At 46.8% G+C, this 22,413-nt stretch overlaps 1 protein-coding gene across 1 annotated transcript in view; it reads right to left on the bottom strand.

Moving 5' to 3' along the window:
• Abca4 (ATP binding cassette subfamily A member 4) overlaps positions 1–22,413 on the bottom strand; it is a 145,837-nt gene that overhangs the window by 100,996 nt on the left and 22,428 nt on the right. The window contains exons 5-7 of the mRNA XM_052730603.1: positions 21,215–21,342; positions 12,697–12,894; positions 160–249 (exon numbers count right to left, since the gene is read on the bottom strand). Coding sequence (XP_052586563.1) covers positions 160–249; positions 12,697–12,894; positions 21,215–21,342 — 416 coding nt within the window. The remainder of the gene's footprint in view (positions 1–159; positions 250–12,696; positions 12,895–21,214; positions 21,343–22,413) is intronic.

The raw sequence follows: 22,413 nt of genomic DNA, 5'->3' as shown, positions 1-22,413 counted from the left end.
TAGAACATGAGCAGATGCCTTTAAACTGCTAGACAGGAAGAGCAAATGGATTTCTCCTTAAGAGGTGAGAGGTACAATTAAATTACTTGATATAGTAAGTGTGACTGAAATGGTGTAAAGACACAATAAAACTATAGTTAATGGCATTGGGCCTCTTACCTTTCGCATTCTTGGTGACATATCAGATAATATTCCTCCCCAAAATCTCAAGTTGATACCTTGAGAACTGCTGTCTAGGAGTGTGGGGAGCTGGAATCAACCGGAAAAAAAAAATTTTTTTTAAATGTGATTACAAGGTTGAGGAGATGGCTTAGTCAGCCACACAAGCATGAGAACACGAGTTTGCTCCCCAGCACCCACACAAAGTCCTGGTATGACGACACAGACATGTCACCCCAGGGCTGGGGAGCTAGAGACAGGGGAATCCTCGGGACTTGCTGTACAGCCAGTGTAGACAAATCCAGAGAGGCCTGTCTTGAAAATTAAGAGGAAGATACCTGATGTCAACCTCCAGCTCTACATGTATGTGCGCACAGACACATCTACACACACACACACACACACACACACACACACACACACACACACAGGCACTAGCTGATTTCGTATGTACTTGCAAGCCGTTCTTTACTTCCTAATAGGACTTCTGCAAGGTTGCCTTCAGAAACAAAATTCTTTTGCCCCAATCTAGAAGAATCAAAGGCTCCCGTTCCACGTTTCCCTGCCGAGCTCGTCAATCACGAACAGTCTCACGGTGACAGTGTATACACCAGAGTGATCCTGACTGCTGTTCTGGGACACCAGACGGGACTCCCAGAGGAGGGGAAACAGCGCAGCTGGTGGAGTGTGAAGCCAGGCGGTGTGGAGGAGGCCCATCTGTTCACCTCCAGGCTCCGCAGGCCCTGCCAGGCTGCCGTCACTGCTCAAGTCTGTCCCCTTTGTGTTCTTGCTGGGCAGGCTGTCGCTCTTTCTCTGTTCACAAATACCCTCTTATGGAAGATTCCACCAAGTCCATCACTTTTCTTTGAAAGCTGCAGTTCACATGAGTGACAAGTTCCTCGGTCAAGTTCTCTAGCTGAGAGCAACATTTGGGTGGGGCTTACCCGGGGGGGGGGGGGGGGGGGACACAACTCAGAATAGTTTCAGTACTTTCCATCTTGATTGGGAATACCAAAGTCCTCAGTTTTGCTGCTCGCCAGCCTTAGAGCCTGATGCAAACACCTTGCACACCAAGTTCAAGTCCTGATCGACTTTATTGGTCACAGCTTCAGAATGGAACTGAACCACTGACAGCCTACCCGAAACAGTCTTTTAGGACTGAGTGCTAAGCGTTAAGACAATGGTTTTCAAATTCAAGGGAGCACCTCTCTCTAGCAGCAGTGGCCTGGAGAGAGGCCTTGGCAAAGCTTGTACTTCATCCTCGCTCAGGTATGTGTAGATCACAAGCCATGAGCCTCACCTCTTTCATTCTGTAGGGTGGTTATCCTGAATGAAGGCTGAACTGGTCTAGCTGCATCAAGAGCTGAGAAGCAGGTAGTTAACCATGCACCACTCGAGTTCCTAGCTCTGTCCTGTACCCTTGCCTTTCTTCCCATGGTAGGTATGCTTTCATGCCTTCTGCCCTCTGCTCTGACTGGGATGAAACACCCGTCTTACTGAGACTTCTTTTCAAATTACTTGTAAATAGCTTTAAGGGTAAAGGATGCTCAGCAGGTCACTTTAATTCCTGGTTTTGCTATAGGCTAATGGGGTGGAGTTCAGTAGGTAGGAAGAGAGGAAGGATGTAAATAGGTCAAATCACATGTCAGCGAATGCTCTCACTAATCTTGTCCATCTTCTCTCCTAAAGACTATGAAAGATAAGAAGGGACACATTATTATTATTGCTGTTGTTATTACTATTTGGATTTTTTGAGACAAGGTCTACATAGCCCTGGCTATCATGGAACTCACTATGTAGATCAAGCTCCTCTGACTCTACCTCCTGAGTGCTGGGATTATAAGCATGCACCATCACACACAGCTATCTTCCATTATTTTTAATGTATCTGCTTTCCACTAAATCAGTGGTTCTCAACCTGTGGGTCATGATCCCCTTGGGAGATCACATATCAGATATCCTACAATCAGATATTTACATTATGATTCATAACAGTAGCAAAATTATAGTTATGAAGTAGCAAGGAAAATAATTCTATGGTTGGAGGTCACCACAACATGAGGAACTGTATTAAAAGGCTGCTGCATTAAGAAGGTTGAGAATCGCCGGGCGGTAGTGGTGCACGCCTTTAATCCCAGCACTTGGGAGGCAGAGACAGGTGGATCTCTGTGAGTTCGAGGCCAGCCTGGGCTACCAAGTGAGTTCCAGGAAAGGCGCAAAGCTACACAGAGAAAACCTGTCTCGAAAAACCAAAAAAAAAAGAAGGTTGAGAATCACTCACTACATTAGATTATGAACTCCTTAAGCATAGCACCAGGCTTTATTTTTATATCTTCAGGGCAGGTACCCATGAGCCATGGATATGCGTTGTGTTAATGATCAGTAGACTAATCTTGTAGCAAAGAGACAGAGTCTCCTGGGGTTTTAGGTTCCATGAGTGGGGTCTCTGCCAGAAAGGGAGTAATCAGCCCCACTGCTAGGGACTAGGCCGGTGACACTTGAGTTGATAAAGGGATGAGGTGGTTGCAAGGATGAAGGCAGTGGTATCTGTGCACAGAAGGGTGTAGGGAGTCTGGAATTCCAGGTGGAGAGAGGAATGTGAAGTCAGACACCGAGAATCAGCCTGGCTAGAGAGCCAGATTAAAAACAAGGTTAGGAATCTGGGGTGAGCAAGCCTGGAGCCAGGGCGTTAGATGCCTTTCTGTGTCTGGTCAACACTTCCCTTTTGGATCTCGCTAACAATTGGATAATATCTATCTATCATACACTTGCTAAGCCCCAGTGTGTGCTTGGTGTCCTAGCTACATTTCCTTTCCTGGTTCTTTGCCATGGGGATGATAAATAACGAAGGACATGTGTTTTGGAGAAGCCATCTACAACTCAGAACAGGGCCTGCCTCCCAGGAAGGCCCACTCTGTATCTGCTCACCAGCTTTTTAATTGATGTCGCTATAAATTATAAAAAACTTCCTCGGGGCTCACTTCTTTGAATTCCCTCCCCATTATCAATTCCAGTTCATAAGACCTGTTCTTGCCCAAAGAGCCAGAAGAGGCTGTAACTTGATTTGAATGGAAATGTGGAAACATTTCTAGAAAAAAGGGCCAGGGACTAAAATGGCAAATAATACTATTACACACATCCCAGACTCCTGTGTCAGCAAGTTCTCTTACTATTTGTTTTAAATAACAAAGAACTTTATGTTATAATTGGGTTTGGGACTGATCACTTGAGTTCAAGGCCAAATTGGACTTAAGGAAGACTGGTTATACAAAGAGGGTTGTGGCAGTATATGTCTTCATTAACTGTGGTTGGTCTAAGTGGCCCCTGAGCAGTGAACCCCTACTTAAGCAATATAAGGTCCTCATAGGGGGCTCCTGAGAACTCTGTTAAGATTCTTGGAGGACCAAATATATTCCTTTCCCTTGGAGCATGCAATCTGTATACCAGCGTGAAATAACAGCATTAACAGTTCCCTAAACGTCTTGATGGGATTTACTGATTCAGTAGCTGTCACTGCATCAGCACATGAAAGGAGTGGCCTATGATTGATGGTTTTTTTTCCTAACTCAAAGGAGCCAATCTGGAAACAATATTCATTTCTTTTTTTGTTTGTTTTTGGAGACAGGGTTTCTCTGTGTAGCCCTAGCTGTCCTGGATCAGCCCTACAGACCAGGCTAACTTCAAACTCACAGAGATCCACCTGCCTCTGCCTCCCAAGTGCTGGAATGAAAGGCATGTGCAATATTCATTTCTAAGTTGAAGACATACCCAACACATAGTATATGGTGAGGTAGCATCAGGTTAAAAATGCCTTTATGAGGATAACATGGTTTCTGGGAACCACTGAAGATTCTGGAGTCAGGGGTGGGTAGCTTGTCTTGAAAGCATCTAGACCAGAAGTTGGGGGCAAGTGAAGCCGTGGACAGACAGCCCCGGCCTGTTAGGTTCCTTTCCCAGCAGCTGCTACAGGAAGCCCAGGTTTATCCGGGAGGGAAGTTGTTGCTGGGTAACTGGAAGACTGTGGACTTAAAGCATGTTTGTTGCGGCCTGACAGTTGTTAAGCATGGGATAAAAAGAGAGGAAGCTGCTTTGGTGGTGAGGGGGCAACCAGGAGAGGCGCCCTGCATGCTAGGAAATGCGTCATGAGTGGAGAATTCAGAGTCATGAGTGGAGAATTCAGACTCAGTCACAGGAGGGTGCGGGGACATGCCAAACTGTCTCTACTGGGAGAGGTCATCCAGACGTGCTGTCTCCTGGCACTGGAAGGAACGGTGTCTGAAGGTCGGAAGCAGAGTGTGGGCTCTGGGGTATGTGAGCTGACGAGTTACAGAGTTGTCTTTAGTGCAACAGAAGCTAAGGCCTCGTCCCCTCCTGAGGACTTCTGTTCTAGTGTCTGTTTCTGATGAAGCAGAACTGAGCTCGGAATCCAGGGGGCAGTGAAAGGGCATTTCGTGAGACAGTTTCCTCTGGTCGCTGGGGTCTGAGGAAGGAGCGGAGGGGCCACTGCAGAGCAGAGTGTGTTCTCCTCTGCCACCTCCCATTTTCTGTGTGTGTGTGTGTGTGTGTGTGTGTGTGTGTGTGTGTGTGTACGCACATGTGTGTGCATGTGCACAAGTATGTACAAGCCAGAGGGCAATATTGGGGGGATTTATTAAGGCAACTCCACATGGTTCAAAAGGACCTCAGGGGTCATTCCTCAGGTACCGTTCACCCTTTGATTAATTAATTAACTAATTAATTTTAAAATTTGAGACAGGGTCTTGACCTGGCCTGGAGCATGCTAGGCTGGCTGGCCAGTGATCCCTAGGAATACACTTTTCTCTGCCTCCCTAGTGCAGGGATTTATGAGCATGCTTCATCATTTCTGGCTTTTTTACATGGGTTCTAGGTATCGAACACAAGCCCTCATATTCGTGGGCCAAACACTTTACCGACTGAACTAGCTCCCCAGCCCACGACTTCACTTTGGTATAGGCAAAACGTCTTTGGTTTCAAAGTGTATTTCCTATCCTTTCTCTAATACGAATTTCACTGAAATCCCATGACATGTGTAGAATGGGTCATAGTTGTCAATTTTACGAATGAGGAAGAAAGAGTTCTCTATAAACAACAGCAAGCTGGGTGTCAACCTGTAGTTAGAAAGCAGTCTCTAGGCCACTAGGGGATGCCTGTGTGTGCCAGTCAGTGGCCCGGGACTCTGGTCCTCTACTACTGGTCCCACACTCGAGAGCCAATGCTGAGGAGTTATGAAAAGAGCCAAGGTCAACAGCAGCGACTGGCATGGCTTTCCTCTACCCTGGAGGAAGAAATACCTGGCTGGTGCTGAGGCCGGGTCGTGGGCAGCAGCTCAGGGTCCTGGGAGTTAGCCAGACTGAAGCTGCCTTGGTGCCGAGATGCTCATGACAACTGTAGGAGCTAGACTGTGCTGGACCCCGGATGTGAGGGTCACATCTGTGTTGTGATTACTGTCACCCCGAGCTCCGAAGCTCAGTATATATTGGGTATTGTGACATGGGGTCTACTTTAGGGCTGAATTCTGTTGGCGTTCTAATTCCGAAATGTGGAAGTGAGTTTTCTACCGCGCGAATCTGCGTTTGAACTGTAAGTCCCTTCTATGCCCACATGCAGACAAACAGCCCCACCCCACCCCCCATCAATGTCTGCCCTGCCTGAGCTGTGACACATGCGGGCCGTGTGGCCCTGTCCTGTCCTGAGTGATCTTGGCCTGTGTATAATGTGTATATCCATTCATATCAGTGCTTCTGGGAGAAACAGATCTGTGTCATTCATGTTCCCACTTAAATTTTTAGAGTGCTTTTAACTCTTGAAAACAACAACAACAACAAAATCTTTGTTTTGTATATGAGACCCACTGGGGTTTTGTATTAGTGGTAGGTAGGAAAGGAATTTCATTGCAAGAGTGTTTAACCTGGGGTCTGGCTTCAATGGCTTCATGAGTCCCCACGCCTTCACATCTGTGGGAACTTACATTCCTTAGAGAAAGTCTTCGAGCTGGTGTCAGAGTCTCAAACATGACCCTAATCCATAAAAAAAAAAAATTCAGAGCTGCTGTTCTGCAGAATGCTGAAGTATCGGGAGCCCAAATCCTCCTGAAGGTCAGTTACTTTGGGGAAACCCGTCATCTAGCATGTGGGTAACACATACTCTAAGTACATGATCTAGAGTGACTGGACACAGGCAGGGACGCCAGGCCCCATCATTGGAACTAGCACCCTTCCCAGGGGCTGGCTTCTGTCCCAAGTCACGTTAGCTTTGACCAGTCGGGAGTTCCTTCTTCTTCAGTCTATAAAGCTGCATCTGGTCTGTCAACAAAACAAGTTCTAGCCTACTGTATACATCTGGAGCCTACAAGAAATCAAGACAGGCAAATGATAAGATCATCAGCCTAATGCTTACTTAAAAAAAAAAAAAAAAGAAGAAGCAGCAAAACAGCCTCTATTCTATTTCCTTCTTTATTGAAATCTATTTGCCAAGGGGACCCCCCCCCCCCCCCCCCGCAATAACCACTGATTTGGTAGATGTAGACAAATACTGTAAACCAAATATATGTAGTGTGGCTTAATGGTTTTTAGAACCCCATTGCTGGCTGAGTTTTGTTTCTACCTGTCACCCCCCCACACACACACATACACACACACACATGCACATACACACACACATGTACATACACACACACATGCACATACACACATGCACATACACACATGCACATACACACATGCACATACACACACATGCACATGCACACATGCACATACACACACATGCACATGCACACATACACACATGCACATACATACATGCACATACACACACATGCACACACACATATGCACATACACACATACACACACACATACATACATGCACATACACACACATGCACACACACATACACACATACACACATACACACACACATGCACATACACACACACATACACATGCACATACACACATACATATACACACACACACTGCTGCTTGCACTGTGATTTGATTTCCTTCTTCCCAAAGTAGGAGAAGGTTACAAAGGTACAGCAAGAGGCGGGGAGAGAATCACGGAGGTAAAGTGACTAATGAGACGTTATTGTAAAATCCAGGAGATGTGGGGGTCCCCAGAGGACTGTACATAGCAAAAAGTCACTTGAAAATTGGAACACATAGTTGAAATTTCACCAACTGCAGCCAGTGACCCCAGGGAGCAGAAAGCAAGGCCAGCTCTCACCAGGCGATGCGCAGTCCACCCCTGTTTATTCCTGGTGGCTCAGGAATTCGGAGAGCCGAGCCAAGAGTGAAGCGGGACATGGACAGGAGCATGTAGTCAGGACCCCCAAGACTGGGCCTCTTCTTCTCAGGAACTCAATGTTCAGCCAGCCCATAGTCACAGGGACCTGAGTACAATGGAGTCAGAAAAGCAAAAGCCACAGCAGCATAGAGGTGGAGGAGAGGGAAAAAAGCCAATCTGTGCTACAGCAGGAACATTTACAGAGGGGAAACCAAGAACCCAAAAGCCAGCCTTTCCCCCATCCACAGCGATGGAGAAGGGGGAAGGGAGGGGCATTCAGAATTCCCAGCAGAATGGCAGGTCTTAGCGCCCACCTCAGTTCCACATTCAAAGCTGAAGGGACAGACTTGCTTCTCAGCAAGATTTCAAAGCTGTGCATCAGAGTGGGAAGGAAAACAGGAAGGCTGGGGGGTGGCGTGGAGGTGGGGGTGGGGGCTAGAAAACTGGATAGAGGAGGGACAGCGGGGGGGGGGGGGGGGGGGGGCGGGGGGGGGCGGCGGCATGCGCAACCCGGGCCAGATCAGATGGGAAACCGCCCAACCCCTCACCCGAAACTGACTGAAGTACTGAAGTGACGCCCCGTTTTTTTTTTTATGAGGTGCCGACATTTCAGGTATGCTGGCCGTAATGATGCCCTGGGCCCAGCTCTGAGCTTTTGGGTTTCAAGTTGCCAGTTGCTAGCCTGAAAAAGCCTCAGGTGAAGATGAACTTCTTCAAGCTACCGGAGTGGCAGGTGAAACCATGAGAGGCGAAACCTTGAAGAAAATCCAGCCACCCGATTTGCTGTGCGCTTCTCCACCCACCGAGGCCACCAATCACGTGTGTGCATGGGTCCATGCAAAAAAACATGGGCAAGTTCTGTGTGTGTGTGTGTGTGTGTGTGTGTGTGTGTGTGTGTGAGAGAGAGAGAGAGAGAGAGAGAGAGAGAGAGAGAGAGAGAGAGACAGAGACAGAGACAGAGACAGAGACAGAGACAGACAGACTCTGGGAACGGAGCGGGTGGAGCAACGCCCAGAGAACTGCATTTGGATTATTTGAAGATGACAACATTCAGTTCTGACCTCCAAAGGACAGAGGAAAAACACAGCTGGTCCCAGTTGGTGCTAACTCCCACTCTGTTTCCCTCAGCTCCACAGATTCCCAGGTCTGGAGGTTGCTCCCACCCTACCCCCAACCCTTGCTCTGTACCCAGCAGGGGCAGGTGCCGTCACAGTGGCTTCCCGAAATTTTCCCTCTTTCTTTGTTAATGAGAACTGACTTGGCATTTAATAAAACCTTATTTATACAAGGGCTACGTGTGCACAAGGAACAGCCCCTCTGGGGGGCTGGCCCAGCACTCCCACATCACAATGACAGTGGCTGTGCGCCAACCAGCTGCAATAACAGCCAGGCCCCAGAGGCTAGCCATGCTCCTCCGGGGGAGGTGGGGGCACGGGGTCTGCCCTGGCCACCCTGTGCCTGCCTGGGGATCATTTTCCTAAAACCACTCCCAGGATGGGTACAGGAAGCAATGAAAGCAAAATCTCATTTAATGCTTGCTATTTCTTTTAAGTTCTTTATTAGTGATTTATTTGCTTTTAATGTTTAGCTGCCCTGTTCATTGGTCCCGGGGAAGGCACATTTCAAGGGCACCAGACGGCTAGACGGGGTGTTTGCTCTTTGCTAGGAGCTCACGTGTTCTGTGTTAGTCAACTCTCTCCTCACTGAGGCAGAAGCAGGAATCAGGAGAAGGGCAAGCAAGGTCTCTGAGGCGGCCGGATGCCTCCCACTGGGGTGTTTTCCTCTGGCCTGCCTTGGCTGGGCAGCTCTGTTAAGGGAATGGGCAGGCAGGCAGCACTGTTCTTGAAGCCCAGAGGTGTTTGGGGTACAAGTGTTACTGTTTGGTCTACAGAAACTGAGATTGTAAAGTCAAACTCTTTTGTTCAAGGTTAATAATTTTTGACCCTGACTGGACTTTGAAATTATCTGGGAAGCTCTGGAAATACTGAAGTATACAGTCTGTACCCTGTACGACTGACTCAGGGTCTCTGGACTCGGAGTTGGGGGATTGTTTGAGATAGCCTCATTTAGTCTAGGCTGTCCTTAAACACCCCCATGTAGCCAAGGATGACTTCACATTCCTAATCCTCCTGCCTCCACCTCCCCAAGCACTAGGATTACAGGTATACAGTGCTGGGTATCAAACCCAGGGCCTAGTTAGGCATGTTAGGCAAGTACTCTACAACTGAACGGAATCCCCAGGGCCACATATGTAGCTGTTAAAGCTTTCCTGGCGATTCGACACACAGCTAAGCCAAGAACTGCTATTCCTGGGGACAAGGACTGTTTGTGCTGGGCTTTCTAAGCTGAGCAGCCTTGAATAGGTTGGTTGACTTGTTGCAAGTTGAGACTAGGAGGCTCAATGTTGGTACCAGGGCCTCAGCTCAGTGCCTGTCCCCTGCAGGTACCTGCTGCAGCTGTGAACGTGTAGACACGTGGACAGGGGGTAAATAAGTACCTTGGGCCCATCTAAGTCAGTGAGGGTTGCTAGGGATGTCTTTCTGTATGCTGTGAATGTGTGTTGCTCTGATTTGGTTGATAAATAAAATGCTGATTGGACAGTAGCCAGGCAGGAAGTATAGTATAGGTGGGATAAGTAGAGAAGAGAATTCTGGGAAGAGAAAGGCTGAGTCAGGAGTCACCAGCCAGACACAGAGGAAGCAAGATGTGAAGGCAGAACTGAGAAAAGGTCCCAAGTCACGTGGCTAAACATAAATAAGAATTATGGGTTAGTTTAAATGTAAGAGTTAGTCAGTGGTAGGCCTGAGCTAATGGCTGAGCAGTTTTAATTAATATAAGCCTCTGTGTGTTTACTTGGGTCCAAGCGGCTGCAGGACTGGCAGGTGAGAGAGATTTGTCCTGACCATGGGCCAGGTGGGACACAGGAAAACTTCAGCTACAGAGGGTACCTGGTAAAACTTCTGATCTCTAAACTCAATGGAAGGCAAAAGGAAGGTTTCCTGTTCTTTCTTGTTTGATAAGTAAACACTCAGGTCAGTGGCCCCAGCTTGGGGTTAACTATAGTTTGGATCTTGAGTGTCATACAAAGCCCATCTGTTAAAGACATGGCCTCCTCTTGGACAGGGCTAGTGGGAGGTCCTTAGGCTATTGGGAGGTCTGCCATAGAAGGGTATAGTGGGAACCCCAAGCCCTTCCCCTTTTTATCCTTTGCTTCCTGGCCAAGAAATGAGTGGATTGTTCCACCATGAATTCTGCCACAATGTACTGCCTCATTACAGGACCAAAAGTGATGAGTCCATCAGCCACAGCCTAGAATCTCTAAACCTGTGAGGCAAAGAGAACCCTTTCTTAGACTGACTGAGATATGTGTTATGGTAAAGCAGAACTAACACAAGGTCTAGTCACTAATGGATAATTTTGTCCAGATGCAAAATCTTATCTGGCTGTACCCAGGACTGGCTGAATTGAAGACCATGCCCCACCATAGACCAAGTGTTGCTTTGTAGTCTGCTGTAGAACAGAGGCATTCAGGCCACAGGCTCTTAATTCTCTCCACAGTGTGGGAAGCATCAAGACCATCTCTGGGGTCCTAGACTTTTTATGGTGGCCTCCTCAGGTCCTGACCCTTTTGACCTACTTTGGAAGTCCACCCCTCAATGAGCTGGGAAAATTGCAGAATAATTTCCAAGGGAAATTCAAAATAAACTCTGCCAGAAACAACGAGGCCTATTTTATTTGACTCATTTTAAAGAATTCATCTGGCTTCTTTTCTTCTCCTATCTTTCTTTTCTTTTCTGTGTATCCCCTACCCCCTACCCCGAGACAAGGTCTCTTGTATCCTAGGCTAGCTGGAGATGAGTGTGAACATCTGGCATTCCTGCCCCCACCACCTAAGTGCTGGATTACAGTTGTTTACATGTGCTGAGGAACTAACCCTGGCTTTGTGCATGGGACACAAGCACTCTTACCAACTTGGCAACAGCCCTGTCCCCAGTTTAAAGACAAGCTGAGAGCAGGAGAGAGAGAGAGATCAAGAGTAGAGACAGTAGGAGAACAAGGACCGTGAGAGCGAGAACAAGAGAGAGAGAGAGAGAGAGAGAGAGAGAGAGAGAGAGAGAGAGAGAGAGAGAGAGAGACATACCTCTACTGGGATTTGAGAAAGCCACCATAAAGACAGACAAAATGTGAATTCCGTAACCAACAACTAATTCCAGAATGTCTCAAAAAATATCTTAGTGATTGACATTCCTCATGGTACAGTTCCAAAAATTAAAATACAGGCCAAAAGAAATATATAATTAGGTGCTAGAAGCAGTCTATGTTTTCCAAAGGATTCTAATGAATATTCCTAAAAGTGTGGCCTCTGGGGAACCCCATCAGAATCTCCTAAGCAACGAGGCATCTCCCCACCAGCAGGCTGGGGACTTGAACTTGCATGTTTCACTGACCTCTGATGACAACACACTTCCTAAAGGCTGACACGGCTGTGCTCTACCACATCCTTCCAGCAAAGGAGGAGGAGACTCTCACAGGCCCCGGGAGTCTGGACTACATACAGTTTTAGAGCAGAAGGCTGGGCTTAGCGATCTAGGCGTTCCAAAATGTTGAGATTATAAAATTTCCTATTTTTTTTCTATCTAGAAAGAGCACCTTTGAGGATCAAGTACAGGTTCACAGGAAGGAGCTCGAACCGCCCATTTGCTGAAATTTATGAATGGTTTGCACAGTGTTTTCTCTCTGTTTCCCTACTATTTTATACACAGGTATGTCCAATCTGTGGCCCACAGGCTGCAGGTTCACCAAAACAGCTATGAAGGCATCCCAATACACCTTTAGATAATAATGTCATGTTACAGTGTCAAAAGGTTAGACACCCCTGGAAGTATCGTCCTTGCTGTATACGTGAACATTAGGACCAGGAAAAAGTCACTGTCTTGCCTGTAATCATGAGCTAGGAATCCACTGCTCTGCAGGGGGTGGAGAACACTTTTCTCACAGTTGGTGTGGACAAACACCTACCACATCACGTGCTGAAGGATGAGCCTACCTCCTTTCCCTTGCTGCTGTTCTAGAAGGACTGCTGTTTTTTTCTTGGGTGCTAGGATTCTGGAGCATCTCCAAGACTTGTCATCAGCCTCAAGCTCACACCTTCCTCAGTGTCAATTCCCCAGTGGCCTGCCTGCTCCAGGAACCATCTACAAGTAGGGAGCATGTAACCCTTTCCTTACCACACGGAAGAGTTTGAAGAAGTCCACGTTGGCATACAGAGTGTCCTCTATCCACTGTAGGGTAACCTGGGAGAGGGGACACAGGGTATCACGCACGGTCTGTGCCCCCCGATGCTGGCTGAAGATGATGAAACGCTGCAAGAGGGTCTCACTACAGGCAATGCTCTTCAGTTCCAAGTCTGGGACTCCGTAAGCAAACTGCAGGGAGGAGAAGAGATGCTGGGGAACTCCTTGTAGGGAAATAGTACCACCCTCCTGAACAGAGATGCTGGAGAACTCCTTGTAGGGAAATAGTACCACCCTCCTGAACAGAGGAGATGCCACTTCCTGACCCACAGGCGTGGATGAACAAATCATATTCCATGGCAAAGGGAATTAAAAGAGCAGGTAGATTATGTCTGCGAGTTGGTTTAAAATACACAGATTAGTCAGGTGGTTGGTGGTGACGAGCACCTTTAATCCAAACACTTGGGAGACAGAGAGAGCCAGATCCTGTGAATTTGAGGCCAGCCTGGTCTACAGAGTGAGTTCCAGGACAACTAGGGCTACACAGAGAGACCCTGTCTTGGGAAAAAAAAAAAAAAAAAGACAGAGATGAATTTGAGTCATCCAGGAGGGTTTAATGTCATAGACAGGTACTTGAAATTGTAAGGAGGCAGAAGAAACAGTATCAGAGTACTGTGATGTGAGAAAGGCTTTGAAAGGCCATTGTTCGTCTTGCAGATGGAGAGGACCTCATCTAAGGAATGTGCACGATCTGCAGAAGATGAGTAGGATGTTGTTCGAATCTTAGATGGTCTTATAATAAAAAACCCAGAGCCAGGTATTGAGATGAAAGTTGAAAGGTCAGAGAAGCAGCAAGCCACAGCCAACCTCACCTCGCCAACTCCTCAGCCAATCCTATTTCCTAAGACTGAAAGCCTCTGAGTCCTCACCAGAAAGGATCTCAGCTCAACTGTTTTAGAGCAGCCAGCCACTAGTTCTTATCTCTACGTAAACCTCAGTCTAAAGAGAGTGAGTTCCTGTTTCCTCATGCTTTATATACCTTTCTCTGCCCAGACATCACTTCCTGGTATTAAAGGCGTGTGTGCTTCCCAGTACTGGGATTAAAGGTGTGTCCCACTACTTCCTGGCTCTGTTTCCAGTGTGGCCTTGAACTCACAGAGATCCAGACGGCTCTCTGCCTCCCCAGTGATAGGATTAAGGGAGTGTGTGCCACCACTGCCTGACCTCTATGTCTAATCTAGTGGCTGGCTCTGTCCTCCAATTCCCAGGCAAGTTTATTAGGGTACACAATATATCACTGCATAGGATGAGAAAATAGGTTTTCCTTATACATCCCAGTAAAGAATGTGACTTAATGGTACCTTGACATTCAGACTTCTGATCTCAAGAATCATAAGATAATAAACCTGTGTTGTCTTAAGCCTTTATGTTTGTGGTCATTTGTTATAGCAGTAATAAAAATTTAAATCCTCTCTCAAACCTCACTTTATCAGAAAGCTTTTAAAATTTGAGAGATCTCCTTTGAAAGGGACACTAAGGTGCCATCGAAACTGTCTCCCAGTGGCGGGTGTGGCAGAATGGTAAAAACACATTTATAATGATAATGACCAACTTCTCACTAGATTTACTACATAAGAACATCAGATGCCTAGATCAGTTTGGTTTCGGTTTTGTTATTGTTTTTTGTTTGCTTGATTATTTGAGGCAGGGTCTTGCGCTAGCCCAGGCTAATCTGGATCTTACTCTGAAGCCTAGGTAATTTTTCTATTTCAGTATCCTGACATTACAGGAGTAAGCCATCATACCTAGTACAGTTAAATTAATTTGAATTTCAAATAAAAAATAACTTTTAGTATGTCTCAAATTAATTCCAAATGGAGCACAGTTATGCTGAAAATTTTGTTTATCTGAAATTCAGAATTGAATATAACCTGTATTTTACCACATCCCACACCTCCTAGAAGCTCACTGACAATGACTTGGAACACAACTATGATGGCCTCCATGGCTCAGATGAAAAAGACATCCCAACCCTGGTCAGGGCCTCTTGGTTGCCTGGAGTGTTTCCTAGCACCCTAGACTTTGAGGCTTTATACTGTTGTGGAATATTAATTTAAGATGTGTTACATTTGTTTATGCTATGGAATTTGTTTTAATGATGCAAAAATGTGTTGCATTCTTTTATGTTGCATTTATTTAACTCTGTGAACCTGTGCTACTTTGCCTGTCTAAAACACCTGATGGTCTAATGAAGAGCTGAATGGCCAATAGCAAGGCAGGAGAAAGGATAGGAGGGACTGGCAGGCAGAGAGAATAAATAGGAGGAGAAATCTGGGAGGAGTAGATTAAGAAGCAAGAAAAGCAGGAGAGGAGGATGCCAGGGGCCAGCCACACAGCCACACAGTCAGTCTCAGAGTAAGAGTGAAAGTAAGATATCCAGAAGTAAGAAAAGGAAAAAGCCCAAAGGCAAAAGGCAGATGGGATAATTTAAATTAAGAAAAGCTGGGTAGCAACAAGCCAAGCTAAGGCCTGGCATTTATAAGTAATAATAAGTCTCTGTGTGATTTATTTGGGAGCTGGGTGGCAGGCCCTGCAAAGAGCAAAGACTGAAAACAACCAACTACATTGTACTTGAACAAATTCATAAGACTGGGCCTCAAAGACACTATGTAGCTTCTAATCACACAAGTCTCCACATTGGAAAGCAGAGCAGACCCAGGCTGCTATCCCCAAGGAAATGTTGAGACTACACTGATCCCTCCATGAGGCACAGACTGATGGTGGATCAGCTGTGGATGGTCCATCTGGGGCCTGTAGTGGGAGTGTACCCACAGATCATTCTTCCTTTGCCCCCACCTCATTCGGATCTCTGGGCAAAACCCCAACCTCTCTCTAACCAGAGGCTGAAACCTCTCTTACAAGCTCATTTGTCTGATCCTCTCACACTCCAGAGGAGGAATGGGGACCGGGCAACAACATATGTAAGTATTAGCTAGTGTCTTAGTTTGCTTTTCATTACTGTGATAAAACACCATGACCAAAAGCAACCTGGGGAAGAAAAGGTTTATTTCATTTTATAGTTTACAATCCATCGTGAACGGAAGTCAGGTCAGGAACTCAAGGCAGGAAGTTGGAGGTGGGAGCGGAAGCAGAAACCATGCATGGAAGAGTGCTACTTACTAGCTTGCTTTCTATACCTTGTTAAGCTTGCTTTCTTATACACCCCAGGACCACCAGCCCAAGGATGACATTGCTCCCGGTAGGCTGGGCCCTTCCACATCAATCAGCAATGAAGAAAGCACTCCACAGGCTTGCTAACATGCCATTATGATGGGGACCGTCTTAGTTAGGACTATTGCTTGATAAAACATCATGACCAAAGCAACTTGGAGAGGCAAGGGAAGGGTTTATTTGGCTTATACTTCCACATCATAGTCCGTCATAGGAGTCAGGATAGGAACTCAAACAGAGCTGGAACCTGGAGACAGGAGCAGATGAACGCGCCATGGAGGGGTGCTGCTTACTGGCTTGCTCTTCACAGCTTGCTCAATCTGCTCTCTTATAGAACCCAGAACTACCAACCCAGGGATGGCACCACCCATAATGGGCTGGGCCCTCCCCCATTGATCACTAATTAAGAAAACGCCCTATGGGGCTGGAGAGATGGCTCAGAGGTTAAGAGCACTGACTGCTTTTCCAGAGGTCCTGAGTTCAATTCCCAGCAACCACATGGTGGCTCACAACCACCTTTAATGAGATTTGGTGCCCTCTTCTGGCCTGCAGTCATATATGCTGTATACATAATAAATAAATAAATCTTTAAAAAAAAAAAAAAAAAAAAGAAAACGCCCTACAGAGTTGCCTACAGCCTGATCATATGGAGGCATTTTCTGAGATAACTCTAGCTTGTGCCAATTTGACAGAAAACTAATCAGAACAGCTAACAAATGGGGATACCACAAAACTCCCACTCATTCCATCACTTATTCTCTCAGCGTCATTCACTGAACTCCTATTGTACAGGGAGGGGCCAAGTTAGTGACTGGAGACACAGAGGTGAATAATGCAGGCTCTCTGTTGCTGTGGGATGTTCTGTATGTCAAATGTGTTGCTGATTAGTCAATAATTAAAACACTGATTGGCCATTGGCTAGGCAGGAAGTGTAGGCGGGACAAGGAGGAGAATAAAACTGGGAAGTGGAAGGCTGAGTCAGAGAGACACTGCCAGCCGCCACGATGAGAAACAGCATGTGAAGATGCCGGTAAGCCACGAGCCATGTGGCAAGGTATAGATTTATAAAAATGGATTAATTTAAGCTGAAAGAACACTTAGCAAGAAGCCTGCCATGGCCATACAGTTTGAAACCAATACAAGTCTCTGTGTTTACTTGGTTGGGTCTGAGCGGCTGTGGGACTGGCAGGTGAGAGAGATTTATCCTGACTGTGGGCCAGGCAGGAAAACTCTAGCAACACTCTGTCCTTTGAAGAGCTCTCTAATTAGCTAGAAATATGGGCATTTAGACAGTTTAAGTATAAGAACAAATAGAGCAAAGCTAGAACATGAAAGGAGAATCAGAAAGGTCAGTCAGGGCTAGGATAAAGCATGGCAGCAGAAAACCTACCCAGTTGTGTGACACTGTGGGCTCAAACCTAACATAGAAGAAAGACAGAAATAAACACAGAGGGGGTGGGGAGAGAGGGGAGGGGAGAGAGCAGCAAGGTAGCTGTGAAAGTTTCTAGAATTTACAGGGCATGGTGTACATGCCTGGCCTATAATCCCAACACTGAGGAGGCAGAGGCGGAAGATCAGACATTCAAGGCCATCCTCAGCTAACCGTGAATTTGAGGCCAGCCTGTGCTACATGGCAGCCTGTCACAAAACCAACAATGACAAAGTCCTTGGTGCTTATTAAGTATTTATTTTGTGTCTGGCAACATTCTAAATGCCTCGTGTATATTGATTCTTTTCAATCTCTCCTTATAACCACCACACGTGATAGGCGCTTTTGAATTTGCATTTACAAGTGAGGAGACAGGCATAGAGTGGTCCTGATGTTCCAGTGTGTGACTGATGTGGCCTGATGTTACAGAGTATGTGGGCCTTGCAGAGATCTGACTCCTAGAGACTCACCGACACTCTTTGGTGAGTAAAAAAACGTGAGGATTGGACAAAGAGAGGAGGCTTGTGAGCATCTCCATTGAGGAAGCAACATCTGAACTGGGTCCTGAGGCGTGTGTAGGAATTTTCGAGGTTAGGCAGTTGGGAATGAGACAGAATGAGTCAATGATTCCCCATATGGAAAGAAATGCTGTGGAACAATCTTTGCACACTGTAAATACGTATTGCTCTCATTGTCAATAAAACGCTGATTGGCCGATAGCTGGGCAGGAAGAGATTGGGCGAGACAGCCTGACACAGAGAGAACGCTGGGAGGAAGAAGGGCAGAGTCTGGAGTCTCCAGACTGATGCAGAAGGAGCAGGAGATGAACATGCCAGGCTAATAAAGGTACCACCACGTGGCAGAGCATAAATGAGGAATATGGGTTAACTTAAAATGTAAGAGCCAGTTAGTAATAAGTCTGAGGGATTGGCCGAGCATTTATAATTAATATAAGCCTCAGGGTGTTTATTTCAGAGCGAATGCAGGACAGGAAAACTCTGCCTACAGAAAGAGGTGTTAAGATGCCCTCCAGAGCTGTTGTGCTCATAGGCTGGGAAGAAAGGCTCAGAAGGAAAATCTGATGGTGAAGAACAAAGCATTCTTGATTAGTAAGGACGATCGATCACAGCTTCCGCATGGGACACCGAAAAGGCATATTGGCTTTGTGGCTGCAAGTTCTGACGGTCATGTTGGCTAAAGGTCACAGAGCTAGATGGGGCGGAAGCCAAGATGGGTGGGGATAGCTGACCAGCTGAGAAGTGAGGAGGGCTGGGAGATACAAAGGGAGCTGGGTGTGGGCTGTGACTGGCCTCGAGGTAGGGAGAGGGAAGCTGTGGAACTTGCTGATCTGAGAGCACTGGCTACTCCAGCACAGCATCCACTAGCCTACTGCCAACCTGGTGACCCTGGCTCCTTGTCTCTGAAGAGCCTCAGTCCTGGTGTCAAAAGGGCAGCCCCTGGAACTCCAAAGGTCATGACTGTACAAACTTGAAGGAAATTTCCCCTAAATTCCAACCCTTATCTCCGCCTCCCTTTTATTACCAACTGGAAATTGTCTCAGGCATTGCCAGGACTGGAGTTTTATGACCTGAGGAAAAAGCAAACGGGAAAAATGAGCCATCAGTGCTGATGACACCTCCCCTGTGGTGAAGACAGAAGCCAGGCAGTGCCAGGCAGCCAGGCCCACTTCTCTGGGCCTCATCAAGAACAGATTCTGCTTTGCTTGTCTGTTTCCAGGCATAGGGTCTAGATGGTCAGGAAGCAGGCATGGGCTCCTTCATGGTGGTTCAGGGAACCAGCATAAAAACCCCTTCATCAGCTGTCCCCACCAAGTGCTCAGATAACAGCACCCTCTGCAGACCTTCATCTCCAGACTGGCTCATGATCTGAAATGCTCTGCTTATGTTTTGGTCTTTCCTGGAGTCACGTCTAGCCAGGAGGGAGTCAGGACGAGAGCAGTGACCCTCACACCTGAGCTTGTCAGTCTCCCAGGAAGCTTGCTAACACACAGCTGAGCTCTGTACCCGACACTGGAGACTGACTGAGCTGGCAGGTCCTGAGAACTTGTGTTTCTAACAGGTACTCCTGTGTCACCCATGCTAATGACCACTGGACTCGAGGAGCCAGCTCAGTGGCTCTCACAGTGGGAAGCCCTGTATTTCACTTGGCCTCTGAGGACTTGGAGTTGTACAACTGTGTGCAGAATAACTCCATCATCAGGTGTTTCAGTTTTCTCATCTTTGTGTTCACTTCAGGACTACTGTGAGGGACAAAGGAGCAAACAGGTGTGAAAGTCACCTGTTTGTGTAAGTATAGGAAATTATTAACATGAAGGGAATAAATTTGTGGAGTGGTCAGAAATGTCTAGAATGAGCATGTCTGGCACTGGTAAGCAAGTGGCCCAGGAATACACATCTGCTGCCCTTGCCAAATGTGGCAACTATGAGAGCCAACTTCTATTCACCCAGTTTTTTTGTTTGTTTATTTTGTTTTTCAAGATGGTTTCTCTGTGTAACAGTTCTGGCTGTCCTGGAACTCACTCTGTAGACCAGGCTGGCCTCGAACTCACAGAGATCCACCCGCCTCTGTCTCCCGAGTGCTGGGTTTAAACGTGTGTACTACCGCCACCCAGCTTCACCCACTTCTTCTTTTAAGACCTATTTTAATTATAGGCGGGTGTGTACCTCTATCTGTGTATAGATGTGTTCATGTGAGCAGATGCAAAAGGAGGCCAGAGGTGTTGGATCCTCCAGAAGCTGGAGTCAAAGGAGGTTGCCAGCCTACTGGCCTGGGTGATGGGAATCACGCTTGGGTATTGTCTTAGACACTGTTCTATTGCTATGAAGAGACACCATGACCAAGGCAACTTTTATAAAAGAAAGCATTTCACTGGGGGGTTGTTCAAAGTTTCAGAGGTTAGTCCATTATCATCATGGCAGGGAACATGGAACTGGAGCAGTAGCAGAGAGCTACATCCTGATCTGCAGGCAGGCAGGCAGACAGAAACTGGGCCTGGCATGGGCTTTTGAAACCCCAAATCCCAACCATTGTGACACACTTCCTCCAACAAGACCACACCTAATCCTTCTAATCCTTTCAAACAGTTCCCCATTCTGGTGACTAAGCATTCAAATATATGAAGCTATGAAGGCCATTCTTATTCAAACTGCCACATGTCCTGTGCAAAAACAGTGTGTGCTCTTATCCACTAGGCCATCTCTCTACACACACACACACACACACACACACACACACACACATACACACGCACACAATGCACACATGCACACATGCACATGCACACACACAATGGCACATACATGCACATGCACACACATGTGCTCATGTTCTTGGCTGCATCCCTTCCCTCAAGTACTTACAGGTCAGCTTCCTACTGAGGAAGGGTACTCTTATCTTCACACAATGACTCCTGACATCCAGGAAACACAACAGAAGTTTCCATTTCCATCAACCCTCCTCTGGGATGTGAGTATCCTGAGTTGGGGGGCCTCTTTGTCTGTCTCACCCATACTACTGCAATACCTACAGCTGTCCTTGAAGATTTGGTTAGTTAATAAATGGCAAGGCTTCTCCACTCCACAGGGTAGGTTCAGCCTCATGATTTCTCTGCTTCCTTCGTTTTCAAAATCCTGGTAAGTCTTATGGGTACCAGGGATGTTTCAGAGTCCTGTGATCAGGTGCTTGTTTGACTCACTAACCCCAGGTATGTCCCTGAATATGGAGCATGCGTCATGAATTCTGAATATGGAAATACAAGGGAAAAGAGAGAAAATCTCCCTTGTCTTTCTCAGGCTCGGTACTTTTCCCCCCTCTTCAATGGCCCTCACTTACCTGCTCCACACGAACTTGGGAGTTGACCAGAAGATGGGCAACGGAGTCAGACAGGCCAATGTTTCTCGTGAGAAATAGCGTCAGGGTCTCCTCATCTTTTAGGATGTCTCGGATTTGTAATCCTCTTCCTGCGTATGAACCGAAGAAAGAGTAGGGCGTTGAAAGGGGATGGGTTAAAATAAGAACAGCATCGAGAATTGATTGGAAATACTTCTACGTGACTCTTAGAAGTGTGTGGGGGGTTCTTGGCTTCCTGGGGAACTCTTGGAGACTGAGGCTGTTGCCAGTGTCTGTCACCCACACCTCACACCACTTGTGGCTGAAGAGCCTGGGCACAGTGTGGGAAGGTACAGAAGGTAGGGAAGTTAGCCTAGGGTGAGCGCGGTTTCAGGTCTTTTTAGGGTTGGTCTGAGACCGTGGCTTTCAAGAGAGTGAAGGGTAAAGAACTACAGCAGGGGAGTTTGGGCTCTGGAGGAGTGTCTGGCAATATCTAGAGACATCTTCAGGCAGTGTTAGTGGGGAGAGGCCAGTGACATTGCTAAACATTCATAGTGTACAAAACAATGCTTCCTCCCCAAAGAATCTCCTGTCCCTGCAAATGTCAGTGATACTTGTTACGATTCCTAGCCACTCCCTAATCATCCCACACTACAAGCACCACATGATCACGTAATTTGCGCAGCATGACCACATGCGCATGAGTGTGTGTGTGTGTGGGGGTAGCTGAATAGGCCCATGTGCGCATGCTCAGGGGAACCAATAAAAGCAGATTCCACCCATTTCCCCGCCCCTTCTCCCACACCATTTGCCTCCGGTAGGCCTATTCCACACCCCTCCTTTACTCTCCCCTAATAAACTCTTATAGTGAGTTTTGTCGTACCTTGTGTTACTCTCTCAAGGTAAACAGTGCCACATAATAAATAATTACTAAGGCTGGAAAACCCTGCTTACCTATATACTCCACCAGAAAATTCATAGTTCTGATAACTTCCTACAAAATACAGGAGGATTAAAAGAAAATCAACTAAAAGCTACGAAATCAGTGGCCTTTCCGTATCTAGATAACAAGCATGCTGGGACAGAAATCAGAAAAATAACCCCATTTGCAGTAGCATCCAAACCAAACCAACCAACCAAACAAACAAACAAACAAACAAACAAATCATAGAGTAAACCACCAACCAACCAACCAACCAAAC

This window comes from Peromyscus californicus, unplaced genomic scaffold, assembly GCF_007827085.1.
Source record: "Peromyscus californicus insignis strain IS unplaced genomic scaffold, ASM782708v3 Scaffold_9__1_contigs__length_137607984, whole genome shotgun sequence".
NCBI lineage: Eukaryota > Metazoa > Chordata > Mammalia > Rodentia > Cricetidae > Peromyscus > Peromyscus californicus.
The sequence above is the reverse complement of the archived record's forward strand: the minus strand, read 5'-3'. Positions and strand labels throughout refer to the sequence as shown.